Here is a 21,985-nt window from a genome sequence, read left to right as displayed (position 1 = left end):
ACAGATGTTAGCTTAAAAAATCCACAGCTGTGGATGAAATGCGTAGCTGCTCTCCTTCACATGATGGATCTAGTCATGATGCAGCTTTACCAAGTGACAGGAATTTTGGCTGCACTAGAGCCTTACAGTGCTGACCAGCGTGACCACAACCGGCTCTTTAATTACCCTGATTTGAAGAGACACCAGGGTCCAGCTAATGTATGTGGAAGTGACCAGGCACCTGGCTATTGAGATCAATTAGCTGGTGGCATCCAGAGTGATACTGGGCTACAATTCAGTTACATACACAGATTTACCGTGCTACAACCCCTATATGTGTGTGTGTGTGTGTCCGTGCATCTACAAATAGGCTAAGATAAATTTGCGTGAAGATTTGTTTATTGGTTACACACACCCAGAGGAAGGCCAAAGGGCTGAAACATGTTGGGACACTGAGCACACTCCAGACGGCAACACCACACCTCCAACTAACCATCACCAGCCGTGTCATGTGACCGAAGCCGCCAGACGCTAACCCGGAAGTAAGTGGGAGACTCCTACTATGAGACTCCTCTCCACCCCATTTTCCATATATAGTCTTTTTGTGACAGGCTCTTTTGAAACTACCTTGCAGATAAGCACTTTATATTTATTCCTTGTATTTATTGTTGTTTTTTCCCCTGTGATATGTAATAAAGCCCCCCCTTTTTAAAGCCACCACTGATGATGGGTCTTTTTTTGGTTTGAAGCCCATCACCTTTGGAGACGCTTGGGGCAGGAGGAAAAAAGGGGAACTTGGATGACCAATCAAAGACTTATATATACCTTTTTACAAGAAAATATCTGGTACGCAGATTTACTAATACCAGCGTGTTTATATAAGAAATACTACACTATATTGTTCTTCTCTCCTATCTGGCTCTGAGCCTTTTTTCCACTAAGGTCCTGTCTGGCACCAGAAATCCGGGTCCAGCATTATCCACATCCATCCAACAGAACTTTCAGATAAGCCTTAAAGAATTACTATATGGTACGCACATCACTATTTGAGCACGGACACATTTGTTATTAATTTTATCACACTATTGCGCGCTTTTCCTCTCCACCCCTTTTTCCAGATTACAACTCGTCTGATTGCCATACAGACATACGGAAAGGACTGCTGCCTCCTCTCACTTTAAGGATTTTGTGACACATTCAGGACATCACACTGTGCGCGATCTAAGAACCATCACATCTATATATATATATATATATATATATAATATTTATAGATTCCTACCTATCGATTCCTACCTACCTACCTACCTACCTAAAAACAGATAGTTACACGCTGTGATCTAAATACAATTAGCGCAAATAAATCATACAGACCCAAGGTACAGTCGTTACATATACACGCGCTCTGGACCCAGATCCCAGCATCAAAGTAGAAACCTCCGTCAACAACAAAGCAAGAAGACTGGGCATCTAGTTTCAGAGTGCCCACATATATACTCTTACAGAGATAGGCAATACAATAGATTGGCATGATTCCATTGGTTCTTCTTCCTGGTTCTTCTGTTTCAGTATAGTCCATAGGTCAGTTCGTATGGACACAATCCAGCCTCCAACAGCCCTTTGTGTCCTTTTTCCCGCTTCATAATAAATCTAAGCTGGCTACATTGCAGAGTACATTTTAATGTTTAACTCTCTATGGTCCATAGTTTGCAGACACATGTTGCGATCTTCTCACCGATGATACCGGAAATCTGCAAAAACACAGTGGATCAGTACAACACCAAACACGGTTTGCTTATCATGTACTAAACCTTAGAATTAGATATCAAATAACCTTTATTTCACAACATTACTAATACTGAATAAACTTTGAATATTACACTTTAATACTAGGGAACCTTTTAAGTAAGTGTGCAGTGTGTAAGTATTGGGGATTTGGGAAAAGACGCTAGTTAGTGTTGTGCGACTACGTGTTTGTGGAGTACACCATGGTACGTGTTTTGCAGGGTTGATCATTTTATATGTTTTAGTGACTGTCTGTATTTATATGAGGACTTTTAACTTCTTTCTATTGCGTGGGAATTGCACGACGTTAAATAATAGCATTGCCATATGTACTTATAATGGGCGAGATTCACTAAAATGGCGCTGGGCGGCCAGTCGCAAAATGGCGTCTCATTGCCATTCGCAATATGGCATCGTGCAGATTTAATTTTAAACCGGTCCTGTCTCAGCCAATTATCCGTGAATGATTATTAAACAAATTGTGAAAATATGTGAATTCAGTTGGAAAAGCCACTTATCTTTAATAGAAAATCTTTAGTCATCTGACCAGCCATAATTCATACATAAAAAACAGAAAATAGGCAAAACATCATATGTAACATTTTTACACTGCATGAAACAATAATGACTGTGTAATCTAGGAGTTCATGGAACTACGAGTCCCTAATATTAATACTCCAATAACTTTAAGCATAAAAAACACAGCTTTATTTACACAAAATATATCCACAAATAAATGCAGGTAAACAACGTACAAGAAAACACATTTTTAAAAGCTTATCTGTCCATAGTGTGAGGGTCCAGGATTACAGGGACCCAACGCGTTTCGTCTGTTAAAATACGACTTCTTCAAGGGGATATTGGAATAGAGATCTTGGGACATATTTATACCTATACCAATTAAAGATGGAGGAGCCACACTTAGGAACAGCACTTCCTGTCATTCATTAGACAGGAAGTGAAATGAATTCTGTTTACATCATATAAACAAAAAATATATTAAACATTACTAAAGAAAAACAATATACATACACCATCTACAGACAGATATAGTATAAAATACCTATTTAAGACACCTTATAGCAACATTTACTAGTGGAACGCATGTGCGCCGATATTCTCATTCCTTATGAAAACAAGGTCCGTGATAAAAAGGCCGCTCTAATTAACCACGCATCTCCTGATCATCACTTCCTTTTAGGACTAAGGTTTGGTACCGCCCGAACGTCACTTCCTGTCCGGGCTGGAACACAACTTGCATATCTCTCGAGCGTCACTTCCTATTCTCCTTGGGATGCAGCATCATCCGGACGTCACTTCCTGTCCAGGCTGGGACGTGAATAGCGTAACGTAATTTCCGTAGATTTCTGCTAGGAAGAATCGTATTGTAGAGAAGTCTGTCTTCTTAGTATAGTTATAGCGGCCATTTTGTCAGCGGCAGAAGTGCTCTATATGAGTCTAGTTCATGTCCACATACATAATGTCCATTTTGGAAAGGGCAATAAACTGATTATAGACTCATTCTTTTGATCATAAATAGCACTGAAAATAAAAGGATAAAAAGAAATTTAGAAAACAAAAGAGATTTCCTTTGGAGACGGATAATTCAAGTGGAGCTGTCTCTTCTAGCGATGCAGAAGGTGCAAATACAGCCACGATTAACAAAAGCCCCCTTTAGGGGTGGCGACCCGAGCTACCCTAGATCTCACCAGAGAGCCCGCACCAGGCGCGGGGGTGAATGGGTGAGGAAGGCAAAGAAGAGTATACCCCAGGAAGACCTAGTATTCAACCTGTCGTCTCGTGCCTTAACTGCTGATGAGACTAATGCCTTAAACAGAGGTCTTTCCTTCGTTCCTACTTGTTTTCCTGACCCCTTTCCTGACCCCTTTCAAAACAAATTGATCTATTTAAATTTTATCGGCGATTAAAGCTAAAAATAATTTTTTGGTCCAAGTGAGAATATTATCCCTCAAACATCAGTCCGTAAAAAATCTACTTTTATTCCTCAGTCTGTCAACGTAAGCATTAAATGCTTCACTAATTATATGGATAATGTGGTATCTGAATATACCCCTTTGGATCCTTCTGCCCAACACAATCTCACGTACAGCGAAAATCAAGCTTTACACCAGCTGGGCAACTACAAGGATATCATTATTCGCCTGGCGGATAAGGGAGGAGGTATAGTGGTGCAGGATTTGATAGTATACATCGTACGCTCCTGCAAAAAGAAGCCTACTGGAATCACACCTCGCAAACTGTTCAACCTTGGGGCCTCAATGAAATGTTATCCCTCAGTTGTTTTCTTTAATTCTTTCCAGAGTCCACTATTTAATAATTTGTTTCTAGTTTGTTTCTCATCCGTGCCAATGTGTTTACCGTTAGGTTATGTACAATTTTTGTATTTCAGCATTCTATGCTTTTCAGCCTGTCCTTACTATGATCCCCATGTTTTGCATACATTACGTCTATAATTTGACAGTTTCTGCCTGATAGAATGTTAACTTGTTACTGTCAGTCTTCCCTTTAGGCATTATTTTATCCGTTAGTATAGGACTGCAGTTGGTCTTTCTGCAGTGCCATTCTACAGTGTTAATGGTTATATAGCCTGTTATTTTGTGGCAATCTGGCAGCTTATCAGTCATACCATGTTATTTACACAGTTGCCTGGTTTGTTCACTACTATATAGATCGCGCATGAGATCCTTTTGTCTAATGTTGCTGACCATTCATTCTGTTTATTATGCTTCCCTCTGCTCCCCTGGTGAAGGTACACGTCATGACCACGCCCCCTAGTGAGTCACCGACCGCAGGTGCATCGTACGCCCATGACGTCATCGGGACTCCGTTGGGCCAGCGTGACACGAGCACCCGGGTGTTTGATCATGGTATGTATATATAGTTTTTGTTTGTCTCTTGTTTCTGTGATATTGTCTTGATAAAAGAGCTTAAGACTCTGAAACGTTGACCTCGTTTATCTGCAGTCTGCTGTGATTTTAGTACCAGAGTTCCATCCGCTTTTCCTTGCTGTATATGAGTTATTCTCTGGAGGGGAACCCGGGCATCCTGCCATTTGGTCTATTTGAGTGCAGGATTACAATTGTTCTATATATATATATATATATATATATATATATATATATATATATAGATATATATATATAGATAGATAGATAGATAGATAGCAATCCAAACACTCGGCACTAGCACCTAAACACACTTCAACAATGGTCGGTGCCCTCCTTCAGAGAAATATAACGACATAGAATAAGGATTCAGGCGGCACTCGAACAGTTAAACCAAAAAATGAAGACACGGATACACCGCAAGTCTGAGTCAACGTTTCAATTCCACTTTAAGAATTTTCATCAGGATGATGAAAATTCTTAAAGATGAATAAGATGAAACTTTAATAACAAACTTAAACTTAGGGTGCCATGAAACAATGCTGATACTCTAGGGAGCCGTGATTCAAAAAAGTTTGGGAAACACTGACCTAATGCATTATCAAATATTATTCTGCCACTGCTCTGTCTGTACTATGTGGTGTGTTTTAATTACTTTATTCATTTAAAAAAGTTTGTGGGACATTTGTATCAAGAGGAGAAAATGTTTTTAACATTGCTCAAAATGTATCAAGAGGTATTCCATAGAGGCGCCTAACATTTGGTATAATTTTGCCACCACCATAGAACTGCTTTGGCTATGATGCAAGCGATGAAAGGCTAGACTTGGCACGGCTTTGGATACTCTGAGGCTGATGTATCAAACAGTGAAAAGAGTGGAGAAGTGAACTGGTGGAGAAATTGCCTTTAACAACCAATCAGCTGCTACCCAGGGCCGTAGAGAGCCTGGCCGCACCCGGGTAAAGGAGGGGGCGTGGCCTAACCGTGGGGAGGCATGGCCACGCCCCTTTGAAAAAAAATATATCACTTTAGCAGCGCCGTGTATCGGCGCTGCGCACCAGGGAGTGGGGCGTTATAAGCCCCCCAGCTCGGCGCTAAGTGGGGGAGCGCAATCAGTGTGATTGTTCCCCCCCACAGCCATAGGAGACTGCTCCGGCTGCTGCAGCAGCCACGAGCAGTCTCACACAGCAGCCCAGCACAAGCTGTGTGCTGAGCTTCTGTGGTGGAAGGGGGGGGGGGGGCGGCAATGCCAGGCCCCTCTAGCAAGCCCAGGCCCGGGTAAACTGCACACGCCCCCCCCCCCTCTCGATGCCCATGCTTCTACCTATCATTTTATAGAATGTACAGTCCTTGATGACATGCTACATCCAAGCTGATTGGTTGCTATGAGAAACTTCTCCACTCTTTTAACTACTTGATTCATCAAGCCCTCTGTCTTTAGATAATGTGCATGTGCTCCCTTAAAGGCTCTCGTATGCACACTCGGGGAAAATAAAAATATTGCTGCTGATGGTTAGTCCTCCGCATGTGCAATCTGGCACACGGAATCAACACTACACTGCTGCAATACTAGGTGGTCAACAGATCGCCGGAGGGTTGATCCTAGTTCCCCTTAAGCTAAAGGACCCGGACGTGACGTCGAGTGAGGGCGGAAGTGTGGTTCCATGCCCTGACAGCGCTGTTATTTTGTCTCAACTGTAGTATCTGGCCGCCACCAATAGTACAAATTTGTTCCCGCGTGGGCTTGCTCCGCTCTCCACACTTCGGGAACGGCGGCTCGCTTTGCTCGCCACAGGTTACTATTGCAGACCCTCCAACATGACCCGTTCCATTAGGTACAAAATGCACAACTCCTGGACTTCCCTCTTAATTGATGATTGCAGCCACCTGTGCTAAAACACCTGTCTCATCAATTACCTGGCTCAACACAGGTGACTGCAATCATACATTAGGTGGGAAGTACAGGAGCTGACAGTTTTGTACCTAATGGAATAGGTCATGTTAGAGGGTAGGTTATTGCCACTCTACGCCCAAGTGGATAATGACTGATGACATAATGGCCCTCTAACTGAGGGGATCTCGCCGATGGGGTAAGTTATGGTGCGTACACACTGGGCAATATTACTGAGCGATTGCATGATTACGACATCATAATCGTGGAATCGCTCAGTAATCGTGCACTTTTATGTCAGAAACGACCAGCAATGCGCGCTCCCGCTGGTCGTTTCCTACATTCTCCATCGTCTGAACATGCAGGCCAATCTGCCGATAACGACAGATTGGCATGTTCAGGAATGATGGACTGATCGTTCAGTGCAGACACTACAGGTGATATGGAACGACAGTACCATACCCTCCAACTCTACCGTTTTAGCCGGTACAGTATGGGTTTTTAATGATCTGTATTGGCAAACAGGGGCTGTACCGATTGTACCAGGTGGGTACAATCTCCTGATTTCTTAAGCAGCGCTGCTGAACACAGGACTCCCACAGCGCTGCTGAGTGACAGCCGGATCTTCTCTGTCCTCTGTGGTTCTCCACAGTCTGGCTTGACGCTTGCGCCGGTAAACAGAACTTGCAGTATAACACTTATACTGCAAGTTTGAAACCTGCTAGCGCCAGCTGCTGCAAGACCCCCGTGGACACGCCCCCTGATCTGTGACCACGCCACCTTTAATATGTGGCCACGCCCCTGTACTGAGTTCTTGCTGAAAAATGTTGGAGGGTATGCGGTACGATTACGATGTCGTAATCGTACTGTCTTTCCTGATCGCCCAGTGTGTATGCACCTTTAGTGCGCCACCTCTCCAGTGATTGTTGTTTTGCTACATTTCAGAACCTCCTTGCCGAGGCAATGCAAGATGTCTCTTGGAGTTAAGATAAAATACATTTTTACACATCCCACCTCATGATACTGACATTCTATCACTGATGTCACCATCTATTCTTTATAAAATCAATAACAAAAAAAAAAGGTACTGCCTAATTGTTGCAACTCTGAAAATATAATTTATCATATTGTCATTAACTGATTAATGTGCGGCAAGTTCGCAAGTCACCCTATCTGCTCGCTGGCGCCTGGCGTGTGACAGTTGTGTCGAATGTGCGAGCGCGATACCTATAGGAGAGATTTACCCAGTACTGTAATCATGGAAACGGCTGCAGCCAATGAACACAGGAGCTGTTGTTATGGTAACACTGAGGACGCGGCGAGGAGTAGGCCGCAGGGAGTTGCACTTTGCATATGCGCAGCACACCGATGATCAGAGCTGGAGACCCGGGGAGGGGACGAGTGCTGCCGGCTATTAGACTCTTGTACAGCGATTAGGGAGAGCAGTGAGCTGCCTGTCTCTCACCGCTGTCTGCGTCTTTACAGCCAGTGTGAGGAGGATGCTTAAGGCAAAAGTCCTGGTTGTTGGACCCAGTGAGGTATTGGCACCATTATTGTATGCTGATAGCTGAGTTACCAATTGCATTCAGTCTGTGGAATATTGTCCATAGTTGTCTCTGTATAATAATCTGGTTACCTTGTCTTGGGCCCAGGGTGATGCTGTGTGATTGTGATGATGTTATCTCAATATGTTTATCTTCTGTCTCTTTAAATTGTGATGCAGTTTGTAGACTCCAATGGTGGTTAGATGTCTGGGCACACATGAGCATTTTGGGCCACATATCAAACTGTGGAAGAACTTTTTTCTGTAGTATGGAAAAATATAGACATGACATATGTATGACAAGGGTGGCGATAATCCCCCCCCCCTTCCCTGCTGCAGGCCCCCTTGCAGCCACCAGCCGCACTCTATGGTAATTCCACCTTCAGGTACTGTAGGTTCAGTGTTCCATGCAGATTGCAGTAACATTGTCATTTATAAATGTCAGATATGTTCTATAGAAATGTTGTTTTATAAATGAAGTTATGCAAATGGTGGCAAGGCCTTGTATTAAAGATGATCTATTAATGGTAAAACCATGCAGAAACTGCAGTTTCCACATTGTTCAAGGACCAGGGCAATTGTTTTTAAATGTGTTTAAAAAAGGCCTGAATGCGCATTAGTCATACTAACACTGCAGTCGACAGTCCCCCATTATTATAAAGGGAATGCATTCGAGCCCCATTTACTGTATCAAGTTCTCAACAGCTTATCTTTTCAGAGCTTATGCCATCTTCAGAACCTTATAGAGCGATTTATGCCAATCATTCCCGGGAGCCCCATGCTTCTCCCTGGCCAGTTATTGCAAAACTATACTTTTTATGTACCCACTTATGGCAACATATGCACAGTTACAAAACAGACAGTATAGTGATGGCTTTACTGGGACAGGCACATTTTGGAGTTTCTTTTCCAGCAAGGGTTTTTTTTTTGCTATATAGCCCTAACAAATCATAAGCTGCCTATTGGTTGATCTGCTTCAAACCGATAAACACAATAACCTCCTATTCCTCCCTACTCAAATAAACACACCTACAACGTTGCTGGCAGTGAAAGCCACAACTTTATTAATTGAATAATAATGAATCAAACTACTGGGTGGCTATGAAAGCCATGCAGACAGTGAGCTGCAGTCAAAGACCGCCTAATTATACATGTGACCAGAATGTACGCCCCAGGTGCATCCTGGACTGTGGAGAAACCACCCCTTTACTGGCCAGACTGGATGCTCCTCAGAGACAGGCCCAGGTCTCCTTCAAAGGGGAAGTGCCCCACAATCTCATCTAATGGGGGTAATTCAATTATTTTTGGGGGGCATCTTAACTAATATTCGTCTATCGGAGCAATTCAATTGTTTCTCCGATAGACGCCCATTAGTGATTAACGCAACAGGTTTACCCGCCCAAAATGTCTAAACACTACTAAACTTCTGGTTAGGGCATCCAAACTATGGACTTTGCACACATTTTTCTACTGCAGGGTCCATAGGGTATCCACAGGATACCTTGGGTATAGGTGATGACGTCAGTCTTCAGGCACCACAGAGTTAAAGTTTTCAGCCTCCCAGGATGCATCTGGGTCCCTCTCCTATACCCCGGGCCAAGGCATCTCAGTTTCGTCGGTGCCTGGCTCGGAGTCGGAGGCACTGTGCAGAGGGGGGCTATGAAGAGCCCCTGAAGTTTGTTTTAAAGGCAGCGCTGGCTGCACATCTGGGAGTACAGCATGGACAGTCAGTACTGACGTCCATGCCGTCTCCCCTACACCCCGCCGGTACTGATCCGGGGATGCTGGTAGACATCTGGGGTCACGGCTAGCGGTGCCCCCAGATGTCTTGGACCATGGCCGGATCCCAGGGGATAGCAGGTAAGCAGCGGGGTCCCGCGGTGGGTCCCCGCTGGTCACATGGTCCTGAGTCCCCAGGCAGGGGGCTCCCTGGGGACTGGCTGCAGCGTGGAGCCAGGCGACCAACCTGCGCTTCCACTACCCCCTGGGACAGCGGGCCGCTGCTGAGCGGCATGCGCTGCGGCGTCCCAGGGGTTAAATGCATGCCAGGGGAGCGCGCTTTCCCTGTCTCACAGCCGGCGCCTCCCCTGCTGCACACATCCTCTCCGCTCTGCCTGATTGGCCATAGTGTGTCAGCGCTCCTCCCCCAGGCCGGCCTCCTTCATCCTCTGCTCCTCGGTGGCCATCTTTGAAGCATGGTGAACACTGCTGGAAGCCTGTGAGCGGTGGCATTGCGGTCTGGGTCCCCCAGCATACCTCTCCTCCGTTTGTCACAGGTCAGTGTATGCAGCGCTGAGTCCTACCAGCCTGAGGGTCTGAGTAGTTGAGAATCAGCGCTAATAGTGCAGGGATTTGTTTCTTCTGCGTTGTATGTGACTAATCTGCTAGCCTGCTGTTTGTACTTTCACTTTCTACTGTCGGCCTTATTACTGTCCCTGATCTTGCTCTGCTCAAAGCCCTTGCGGTGCGCGGTGTGCAGGGTGTTATTCACACTATACCAATACGTATAGGTGTGAGTGTCACATACTTACCATCATGTCTGAGACTGACTTTCCTCTCCAGCTCATGTGTACTAAATGTAAGGTACCAATAGCGGAGGGGGAGGGTAACGCGGAGGGGTTATGTCCCCAGTGCCTGGCACTGTCACGGCCGATTATGGTCACAGTCCCGGTACAGGAACCTCCCTGGGCTTGTTTCGCTAAGGCGCTTACAACCCTTGTGGGCCAGCTAGCTCCGCCACCTGCGTTTACCCAGACGGGTTTGTCCCAGCAGTCAGTGGTGCCGTCACCCATGCAGGAGTTCCCGAGACAATTGATGGTACCCCACAGTCTCCCTGTCCCTTTCCAGGTTTCTCCGGAGCCTGCGTGGGTTAATACTCTAACTACATCGGTTCAGCATTTGTCCGATGTTTTACAGAGGGAGTCTGTGTTGCGGCCTCATAAACGGCCGGTGGCGTCTTTATCTGCTCCTTATGGAGATGACGATGAGACGTCAGATGATGGGGAGATTCTGGATCTATCTGACCAAGAACCTCTCTGTACCAAAGAGCCGGACGCTAAGTCCAAGGTGTATATCCCTGGTCTTATTCGAGCGGTCCGCACGGCTTTAGTTATTGAGGATATTGATCCTTCGGTGGCCACATTCAAATATGCCTTTTTAAGGATATTAAGGGTGAGGCTACGGTGTTCCCTCTTTCTGATCAATTAGTGGATCATTTAGAGGAGGCGTGGAAAAATCCAGGTAAACTGTTTCAGCCCCAGAGGCGCTTAGCCGTGGCTTATCCGTTTGCGGTCAATTATTTTTCTAAGTGGGGATCCCCTACGCAAGTGGATTCACATGTCACACGCCTAGTCAAAAGTGCCACGTTGCCTTCGATGTCATCCTTGAAGGATGTCACTGACCGCAAGGTGGAGATCTGCCTCAAATCCGTTTATTCCCTTGCAAGGAAGCATCCAGACCGGCTATGGCCGTGTGTTGGATAGCCAGAGCTATGGAGTGCTGGGCGGATAATTTGGAGGCGTCTTTGGACTCTGACTGTTCGGCTGAACAGACCGAGTTGGTGGGCAGTCTCCGAGACTACGCCACTTACATTAATGAAGCGGCCTTAGATATTTGTATGCTCACCTCTAGGATCTCCTCTGCAGCCGTGGCTGCTCGTCGCACCTTATGGTTGCGTTCTTGGAAAGCGGACGCGGATTCCAAAAAGGAATTAGAAGGTCTGGACAGGTACTATTTGGTCCAGATCTGGACAAAATAGTAGCTACGTTGGCAGCAGCAAAATCTGCATGTCTTCCGTCTGCTACGATTCCTTCTAGTGCTGGTGGGTCGTCCTTTCGGCCTCACAGGGCCCAAGGTAGGCCTAAAGCACAGTCCTTTCCATGGCAGGCTGGGACCAAGAAATTGTCCAAGCCCAAGAAACAGGTCTGGAGTACCAGACGTCCGGCTCCTAGGTCAGATAACAAACCTGCGGCCTGACGGTCCGGGCCTCCCTTTGGGGGATCCCAAAGTGGGGGGCCGCCTGCTTCAGTTCGCCCAGTGCTGGTCGAGGACTACGACAGACACTTGGGTTCAGGAGGTGGTCTCTCACGGGTATGCCCTCTCCTTTCGGCACAGGCCTCCATCCCGGTTCTTTACCACAGGCCTTCCGCTAGACCGGAGCAAAGCCTCGGAACTGCGGCAGGTTTTGCACACTATGCTCCAGGCCGGAGTTTCAGTGCATGTTCCAATTTCCCAGAGGGGCCTGGGTTTCTATTCCAATCTATTTTTGGTGCAGAAACCCAATGGGTCTTACCGTCCAATACTAAACATAAAGGCCCTCATCAAGTCCTTGAGGGTGCCTCTGTTTCGGATGGAGACCCTGCGGTCCATTATTCTGGCACTGGAACCTGGGGACTACATGGTGTCATTGGACATCCAGGACTCTTACCTGCATGTCCCTATCCTTTTGCTCCATCAGCAGTTCCTCATATTGGCAATCTGCAACGAACATTTCCAGTTCCGGGCACTGCTTTTTGGCCTGGTGACTGCTCCACAGGTATTCACCAAGGTCATGGCGGCTCTCCTGCGGACGCAGGGAGTCTGACTGTTGCCTTATCTGGACGACCTACTGTTGATAGCGGGGTCTCCAGAGCTTCTTTTACACCATCTGGATCTGACGATTGCGGTACTGCAACGTCACGGCTGGTTCATAAACTGGCAGAGGTCCACTCTCACCCCGTCTCAGAGGATCCTGCACCTCGGGGCCTTATTGGACTCCAGGCAGCAGCTGATCTTTGTGACGGAGGAAAAGATCCTTGCTTTGTAGTTGAGGGTGCGCAGTTGTCTGCAGTGTCGTCGAGTGTCGATACACTCGGCAATGAGGTTATTGGGCTCAATGGTGTCGGTATTCGACATGGTGGAGTGCGCCCAATTTCACTCCAGACCTCTGCTGCTATTGATCCTGTCCAGATGGAATGGATTGCCTCAGTGTCTCAAGTCCCAGACGATGGGGCTCACTCCGGACGTTCGCCTGTCTCTAACCTGGTGGTTGCAGACAACCCACCTCAACAAGGGTCGCCCGTTCTGGGTGGCGAACTGGGTCCTGTTAACAACGGAAGCCAGTCTCCGGGGCTGGGGAGCTGTCACGGGTCCACACTTGTTTCAGGGCAGGTGTACTCGGGCGGAAGCGGAGCTTCCAATAAACATTTTGGAGCTCCATGCAGTGCTAAGAGCTCTCCAGCTGGCACAGCCGGTTCTCCAGGGTCACCCTGTGCAGGTCCAGTTGGACAACGCCACCACGGTGGCCTATTTAAACCAGCAAGGAGGAACCCGAAGTCGGGCAGCACTCGCAGAAGTGTCCCGTATTCTGGTCTGGGCGGAGCGCAATCTCCGCAGTGTTCATCCCGGGAGTCCTCAACTGGGAAGCAGATTTTCTCAGCTGGCAGGACGTGCATCCGGGAGAGTGGTCTTTACACCAGGACGTCTTTCAGAGTCTGGTGGACAAGTGGGGTCTTCCAGAGATAGACCTCATGGCGTCCCGGCACAACAACAAGTTGCCGGTGTACGGGTCTCGAACAAGAGACGAAAAGACGTCTCTGGTATATGCCCTGTCCGTCCAGTAGACGTTCCAGTTTGCCTACCTTTTCCCTCCGTTTTCCCTTCCGCGGGTAATAAGGAAATTCAAAACAAGAAGGAGGTACGCTACTGTTGATAGCTCCCGAGTGGCCCAGACGGCACTGGTTCTCCGACCTCCAGAGTCTGTCAGTAGACATTCCTCTGAGGTTACCATTACGACCGGATCTGCTGTCACAGGGTCCTTGTCTTCACCCGGACCTGACTCGGCGTGGCTGTTGAAACGGTCATGCTAAGGTCCAGAGGGTTTTTCTGGCTCCATGGTGCAAACCATACTAAGAGCTCGTAAACCTTCCTCGGCAAGAATCTACCATCGTGTGTGGCATACTTTCTTCCGGTGGTGTAGACCTAGAGGGTATTCCCCTAGGGAGTTCCGCCTGTCTAGGGTGTTGGCTTTCCTACAGGCTGGACTGGATCATGGGCTTCGCCTGGCTTCTCTGAAAGGCAGGTGGCTGCCCTGTCAGCCTGGTTTCATCGTAGGATTGCTGCGCTCTCTGATGTGCACACCTTTATGCGAGGTGTTCTTCGCATTCAGCCACCTTTTGTTCCACCGGTGGCACCTTGGAATTGGGCTGTGGTCCTGAGAGTTCTCCAGGGCCCGCCGTTTGAACCACTGGACTCAGTGGACTTTAAATGGCTTACAGCTAAAACCATATTCCTTCTGGCCATTGCCTCGGCCAGAAGGGTTTCGGATTTAGGGGTTCTCTCTTGTAGACCCCCTTTTTTCTGATTTTTCATAGGAATAGGGCGGTGCTTCGCACTCGTCCGGGATTCCTTCCCAAAGTGGTATCCAGTTTTCACATCAATGAAGAAATTGTTGTGCCGGCTTTCAATTCACCTGGACTTTCAGTGGGTGAAGCCACTTTGGATGTTGTGCGGGCCTTAAAGATTTATGTGGACCGCACTTCTTCGTTTAGGAAGTCGGATGCTTTGTTTGTCCTCTATGGCTTCCGTAAAAAGGGTTTGCCTGCTTCAAAGCAGACTTTGGCAGGCTGGATTCGTATGGCAATTTCAGAAGCTTATCTCCATGAAGGTCTTTCAGTTCCCTCCTCTGTGAGGGCTCATTCCACTAGGTCTGTGGGTCCTTCGTGGGCAGCTAGACGTGGTGCCTCTGCAGTTCAGATACTGCAAGGCTGATACGTGGTCTTCTGTCCATACCTTTGTGAGGTATTACGCTTTTGACACCTTTGCCTCTCAGGATGCTTCCTTCGGGCGGCGGATTCTCCTCTCAGCACAGGAGCGTCCCCACCCTTGAAGGATACTGCTTTGGGACATCCCCAAGGTATCCTGTGGCTACCCTATGGACCCTGCAGTAGAAAATAAGAGATATGGTAAGAACTTACCCTTGTTATCTCTATTTCTACGAAGTCCATAGGGTTCCACAGGACTCCCGCCCTGTCGCACCTGTACTGCAGATGGGCTTTATTCTGGTCACCGGTTTTTCCGTCTCCCTATGGTGAGAATGTGATTCTCGTGAGTGTCCAGATCTTTCTTCTCTCTCTTTCTTCTTCTCCTCCAGCCTATGGCTTGTGACGTAACTGAGATGCCTTGGCCCGGGGGCGGGGTATAGGAGAGGGACCCAGATGCATCCTGGGAGGCTGAAAACTTTAACTCTGTGGTGCCTGAAGACTGACGTCATCACCTATACCCAAGGTATCCTGTGGAACCCTATGGACTTCGTAGAAATAGAGATAACGAGGGTAAGTTCTTACCATATCTTTTATTTTTTCTCGCACCTCAGGAGGCTGCGAGAAAAAAATGTCTGCGATAGCTAATAGGCGTCTATCAGAGAGACAATTAAATTGCTCCGATAGACGCCCATTACTTAAGATGTGCAAAAAAAATAATATTTAATTCCCCCCCTATGTGAGCTATGGCCGCTAAAGAGTTAGTTAGGGATGCTTTTCAGCCTAGCTGTGTCTCACCTATAATAAAACAAGGTTAGTGGAACAAACAAACACACATATGACTGTGCAGTGGAAAAACAAAAATTGAAGCCATAGAACAAACAACCTAATACAGGAAGGGTGAGCGGTAACTACAAAACTGGAACAGCGGGTGAACCCTCCCATAACCAGGTTATTTATCTTATATAAAATCCACCCTCACTAACCTAATAGGCCAGCACCACGAGTGAGGACCCTACTTGCTGGCTTTTTTTTTAAAAGGCCCCATCCGGAAAGTCCTGGAGGCAGTAACCATGTCAAGGGTGTGTGAGGGGGAAATGCGACCTGCAACATTTTACAGCGAGCAGTGGGGCCATAATAATAGATTCAATGTGATCTTCATATCCCTGGGACTCCCACTTCGCTCGATAAGTGGGCAGCAGGCTGGAGCCTGGCCACAATTTTGGGATTCCAGTAGAACCCCCTGAAATTTGTGACTCTGCCAGTCATTCCAGAAGAGATAGGCAAGCATGCTGAGGACCTGTAAATAAAATAACAGCAATGGTAAGCTGTTCACCCCCAAACCAAGGCGCTTTAAGCTTAGTCAGTATTTTTCAATGATAAATAGGCTCCTAAAGCTTGTAAGTTAGAGCTGCAGTAGGTTATTATGCAGTCAAATAGCTTTTACCTCTGCTTTCCTGAGAATCATTCTTGCCCCCTTTTTATATAGTCTCACGTTTTAATGTGTGGGTAAGTGCACCTGCATTTACAACACATTTCTGTCTTTCCCCTGGTCAGGAAAGCTCTGTTACATATATTCCTAGGATGCATTCAAAATGTTTGTATAGTTTCTGCAGGTTTCATATGCATTATTTTTTTCTTTTTCAGTGTGGGAAGACTGCCTTGGCAAACTTTCTAGCAGATGCCACAGAATATATTGGTGGAGAATACAGTCCAACTCAAGGTGTAAGGTAATATACAACAGTTATTTTATTAACAGCGCCTACATATTACACCTTGCTTAATTATTCACATTAGTCCCTGCCCCAGTGGATTGTACGGGATGTAGTCAGCATTCTGGTGTGCGGGATGCCAACGGTCTAAATACCAGCGCCGGAATCCGACAGTGTCGGGAACCCTGCTCCAGTATCCCGACCGCTGGCATCCCGAAGGTAAGTATCAGGGGTTAGGCACTAAGGGGAACGTTTAGTGTGTGGAGAGGGGGAGGTTAGGTTTAGACACTAGGGGGGGAGGTTAGGTTTAGGGTGCGGGGAGGGGGAGGTTAGATTTGGACACTAGCGGGGGAGGTTAGGTTTAGGCACCAGGGAAGGATGGAGGGGTAGGGTAGGGCTTAGGGTTAGTCGTACTATACTTATCTATGGGTGTCGGTATTCTGTCTGTCAGGATGCCGCTGTCTGTATTCTGACCGGCGACATCCCGACCGCCGGGAACCCATATCTAACCCCATTGGACAATTTATGTTCATCCTACAAATATGTTTTTGGACCGTGGGAGGAAACCAGAGAACCTGGATAAAACCCATACAAACTCCACACATATTGTGCCCACATCGGATTTGAATCTATGACCTTAAAACTGCTAACCACTGTACCATCTGTGTTCTGTTTTCTTTGAAGCGTTAAACATGTCAGTGCCAAGGAGCTGTTGGTGATACCAGTAAAAGTGCATTCTCTACCATTAACTCAGTGTTGGGAAGTAGGGTGTTTTTATAGTGACAGCTTTGCACTGTTTGCTATTATTACTACCCTTTATTTAAATAGCACCAAAATATCTTTTAGTGCTGAACAATCAGATAATGTATTCCAGCACTTTAGTACCTAGTCTAGTACAGATCACAATGTATATAGAAACACGTGGCAGTTTAGTCAGAAGCCCATTACACTAGCAGTACACAGAATATATGAACCGCTGGAGCAAGCTACAGGGAGAAGTATATGTGAATTGCAGCAGGAAGCCCATATGAACACTGTACATATTGCAAATTGGACTGAAACATAATTGTTTTTTAGTGTTTTGTTCTAGCGTTAGGGATAAATGCAGGTATCAGGCTTATTATGCAGAATGCTTAAAGGTGCGTACACATGGAGCGATAAAACTGACGATATCATTCATTTTTATGTACTTACCAACCTGTCAACGACCAATGGCGTGCGTTCCCGCATGGACGATAAAGATATCTTTCATCGTCCATGCATGCAGGCCAACTTGGACGATATCGTCAACTCTGCCTGTTCAGAGATGTGGCAGGATGACTTCACTGAAAGATATCTTTCAAGTCATTGGTGGTATAGATCGTACTGTGTGTATGCACCATAATGGTGTGTACACACCCGGTTGGATTAAACAGGACGATATGAACGCTATCGATCATATAGTTATCATTCATATCGTCCTGTTTTTGGGCCCTTCCAAATGATGGTCGAGGCACGGGTGGTCGATATCGACCATCGCCAGTGCATGCAGGCCAACCTGGTCCATATCGACCTGGTTAGCCTGGTTCCTATGGGGACACGTGATCTTTGATCCCAGGTCGTTAGTCGTTTGAGGGTTGGTGCAGGTGCTGGATTTTCGATATCGAACATGCAGGACGATCAGACAACAATATCTTTATCGTCTGATCGCTCCGTGTGTAAGGAGCATAATGGTGCATACACACGGTCAGATTTGAACTGAACGATTTTTAAAATCGTTATAATCATTCATATCTGACAGAAAATCTGACATGTGAGCCTGCAACGATGAACGATGCACGTTCCTGATTCTCAGATAACGATATCTGACATCTGATGTGTTTGCAGTCAGATTTGGTCGATTTCATTCATTTTAATACTGTCTGAAATTGTTCAAATCGTTTGTAAAATCGTTCAAATCGTTGGTAATAATCGTTCATCTGACAGATCTGACCGTGTGTATGCACCATGAGACTTGAGATGTTTTGCAACAGTTGGACACTTCTGGTCAAATTTTATGTATCACTGAACCTTTAAGCACTTATGCAGCAGCAACCAACTGGGCTGTCGCATACATGGTCGCATTAGCTTCTCGGAACGGATCTCTTCCGGTTCCCCCAAATTCTCACAACAGAATGCCAAGCATTCATCATTTTGGAGCGTGTGCACCCTTCATTAAAGTAACTTTTAAGTGCAAAGAGAATAACCGAAGTTCTCTGAGCACTATTAGCTGATCCCGCTGCTCCCCTGCACTGTGCATGGGTCAGGGTTAATGGGGAAGGGGGTTTCTAAGCCCACTGGGGAACGATGTCTCGATTATTCTTCAATGGGGGCCTGTGAACTAAATTAATTTTAAAATATAATCTACATTTTTTAGGTCTCTTTTGGGAAAACAAATTATCAATGAAGTAAAAATAATACAATCCTACCTCTGCAGTACGCAAACTGAAACTTTTATGCATAGTTAAATACGGAATTACTATATTTTAGCTGAAAATAAAACTGAATGTGTCGTGTGAAAGGTCAGGACCCCATCAGTCATTACTCAAAAGGCAGCTTCCAAATGTGCTTATTTGTGAAGCCATAATCATGAAGGCACTTCTTTTTGTATATATCTATGCAATTTACAATGGGTACTACTGTCTGGGAAAGTTTCCCATATTCCAGGAAACAGCCCCAATAGCTAAGACCATCTGAGGGTGGATTAGCTATTCTTTCCCTATCGGGAGAACATCACTGGAGAGGAATCTTCTTATTCCTGACGGGCACCCTCCATGCTTCTATTGCAATTTCTAACGTCTGGGCATGCACAGGGTCAGAACCTGGCAGTAAAATGATGATTGTTAACACTGTAGACAGCAGTTGTCTGATTTAATAAACAGATATGTTGATAAGAAAGAATAGTTTACATGGTTTACTACCACCAATGATAAATAGACCTCTAATAGACTTTTTATACTTGTTCTAGGATTATTTGCTCACTGTTGCCAAAGAAGAATAATCAGCTCTGATCCTGGGATGACTATTCAAAAACATTAATTTTTAATTCTGATATTTACATTCTTGGTTGATTTTGAGTTATGCTTTCAATTGTGGTCTGGCTGAACTTTCTAACTTTTGTGGTTGTGTGCAAAAATTAAAACGGGGGTTTGATCAGTGCATTGCACTGTATTCAAAAAGTTTCTGGCTTATCTATGCGCCTGATTCAGATCCACATGCAATGCCGTTACTTACGCAGTTTGAGTGACTGTTAGCCATTGAGCATGCGCGAAAGCCGCACTGTGGATGCACAGCGATTGTTTTGCGATCACGCACACAAAGAGGAACCGCTCGCAATGTTAGTAACAGGTAGTCAGCGTTGGGGAGGAGGTAACGAGGTAGTGGATAGAGAAATGCAGGCATGTCGGACCGTTTAAACACTGTTTTCCAGGCGTGCATAAATTAGCCCCTGCATTGATATACGCAGCAGGAGAGTCCTCTACGTGACTGGAGACCCGCTATGTCTGAGACAGCTAAGACTTAGAAGGCTGATGGCCGCTTGATGTGCGTCCGATGATTCCGGTTTTGTGCGTGAGCTGTGGATGTGAGATGCTTTCAGTGGGCGTGTCTTAGTGCTGGACGATGAGTGGGTCATTAGCACTTTTCGCAATTGCGTTCCGTGATGGCATTTGCACACAGATCTGAATCATTCCCAATGTACTGCTATTCATACTTCATATATTGAATTTAGTAAGAAGTCATAGGAAAGATAGAATAGTAGCGTCAGAATATTTATCTATAGATGGGTGCTCAAATGTTTGCACATTTCAATCTGTTCAGCAAATAAATAGTAATTGTGCATTATAATTATGGATGAGTGGCTGGGTTTTGACTCTGATCTCCCTGCCAAGTTCGGATCTCAGAAGGAGGCAAAACATCATCATCTTTCACTGATATCTTCGCCGAAGGGTCAGTGAAAGATGAAGTTTTGCCTCCCTCCGAGATCCGAACTTGGTGGAAAGATCAGAGACAAAACCCAATTGCTCATTAAAATATGCAGACATTTGTCATTTTTGAGTTTGCACCCAGCATTCCCTTTTACATTATTACTAATTGTAGCAGTGCTTCTCACGGTGATTGTAAACCGAGGCGTATCTGTGCGTCTGACACAATCCTCACCCAGCACCAGCGATTGTATATTTTATCTGTGTTGTTTTTGGAGTCCAGGATAATACATCCCACATGAGTATTTTATTATTTTTGTTATTGCTGCCTTTAATAAATATGGAGAATTAAAAAAAAAAAAAAACCATACAGAAATGTTTCCACAATACACTAAAATAAAAATTAACAATAGATGTTTCGTTGTACTATTTTTATTGTTTGTTTTATCTTTTGCATGTGTTTTACATTCTTGTGTGCAGAAAGCTGTTTAGATTACTTTTGTACTCTATATAACAAAGACACAATTCTAGTCATGAACAGATGTGTAGAGTGTTCCTAAACTTTTATGTAAAGTTTTCCGATAAACCTTTATGGACTGTAAGATAATGGCCCTTTTTTTAGGATTGTAATGTAAATAAACATATTACAGTCTTGATTCTATTAGTTCTCTTATGGTTCTAATGCATAATTACCAATCTTTTTTTTTTTTTTTTTAATTTGCAGAATATTAGAATTTGAGTGTCCAAATGTTAATGGGAACAAGGGACCCGCATGTGAAGTAGAACTATGGGACTGTGGAGGCGATCACAAGTAAATGTCTATACCTTGCTTTGTAACAATAACAAACCTATTTGTAAATCTAGTCTCTCTGAATTACTCCAATCGTCACTGTAACAAGTATTCTCCCACGCTGACAGCCGGGTAAAGTTTAATAGTAAAATAATAACAATAAAGGCAGTTTATACAACTGAACAGCTAAGCTTACTCCAGCTGCATCAACAAGTCCCACGTTCCTTTCAAACATTTTTGGCCTAGCAAAAGTGTTTGTTAGGGAATCTAGCAATTAAGGGAGCATGGTTATTTTTGGAACTTGTTACGCTTTGTTACTCTTTTTTTTTTAAATAGTTTTTATTTTTTATCATTTGAGAAACTTCATCATTTTAATTCTGGTCCTCCTATTTATTTTGTTTGTATTATAATAACTAGGAACACAATTAACATGGCAGCCTATAAGGCAATGCTTTAAAGTGTATGTCCGCCTGTAGCGGGTAAGTTCAGACAACCAATGGGAGACTGAGATGTTGCAAACAAGTAAGCTTTTTATTCCACAGTTGAAAAGCCATAGCCAGTGTAATGGCTTCTTACATAAGGCAAACACAGTTCACGAACAATAAATCAGCTTACATGAGACAGCAGTTCAAACGAGCAGAGTATTCACAGCATGGTTCAGATTGTCCAGCATAGAGAGAGCTGCTGAAGGTGCAACCTCT

The 21,985-nt window shown here is 45.3% G+C and overlaps 1 protein-coding gene across 2 annotated transcripts in view; it reads left to right on the top strand.

Moving 5' to 3' along the window:
• Positions 1–7,842: 7,842 nt before the first annotated feature.
• IFT22 (intraflagellar transport 22) overlaps positions 7,843–21,985 on the top strand; it is a 34,099-nt gene continuing 19,956 nt past the window's right edge. For both annotated transcript variants that reach the window (XM_088462836.1, XM_088462837.1), the window contains exons 1-3: positions 7,843–8,099; positions 16,489–16,571; positions 21,219–21,305. In XM_088462836.1, the coding sequence (XP_088318962.1) occupies positions 8,061–8,099; positions 16,489–16,571; positions 21,219–21,305 (209 nt within the window). In that variant the 5' untranslated portion in view covers positions 7,843–8,060. The remainder of the gene's footprint in view (positions 8,100–16,488; positions 16,572–21,218; positions 21,306–21,985) is intronic.

The sequence above is a fragment of the Taudactylus pleione genome, unplaced genomic scaffold (genome assembly GCF_031769625.1).
Source record: "Taudactylus pleione unplaced genomic scaffold, aTauple2 ptg001272l, whole genome shotgun sequence".
Classification (NCBI taxonomy): Eukaryota; Metazoa; Chordata; class Amphibia; order Anura; family Myobatrachidae; genus Taudactylus; species Taudactylus pleione.
Note: the sequence above shows the minus strand (reverse complement) of the source record. Positions and strands in the feature narration are given on the sequence as shown.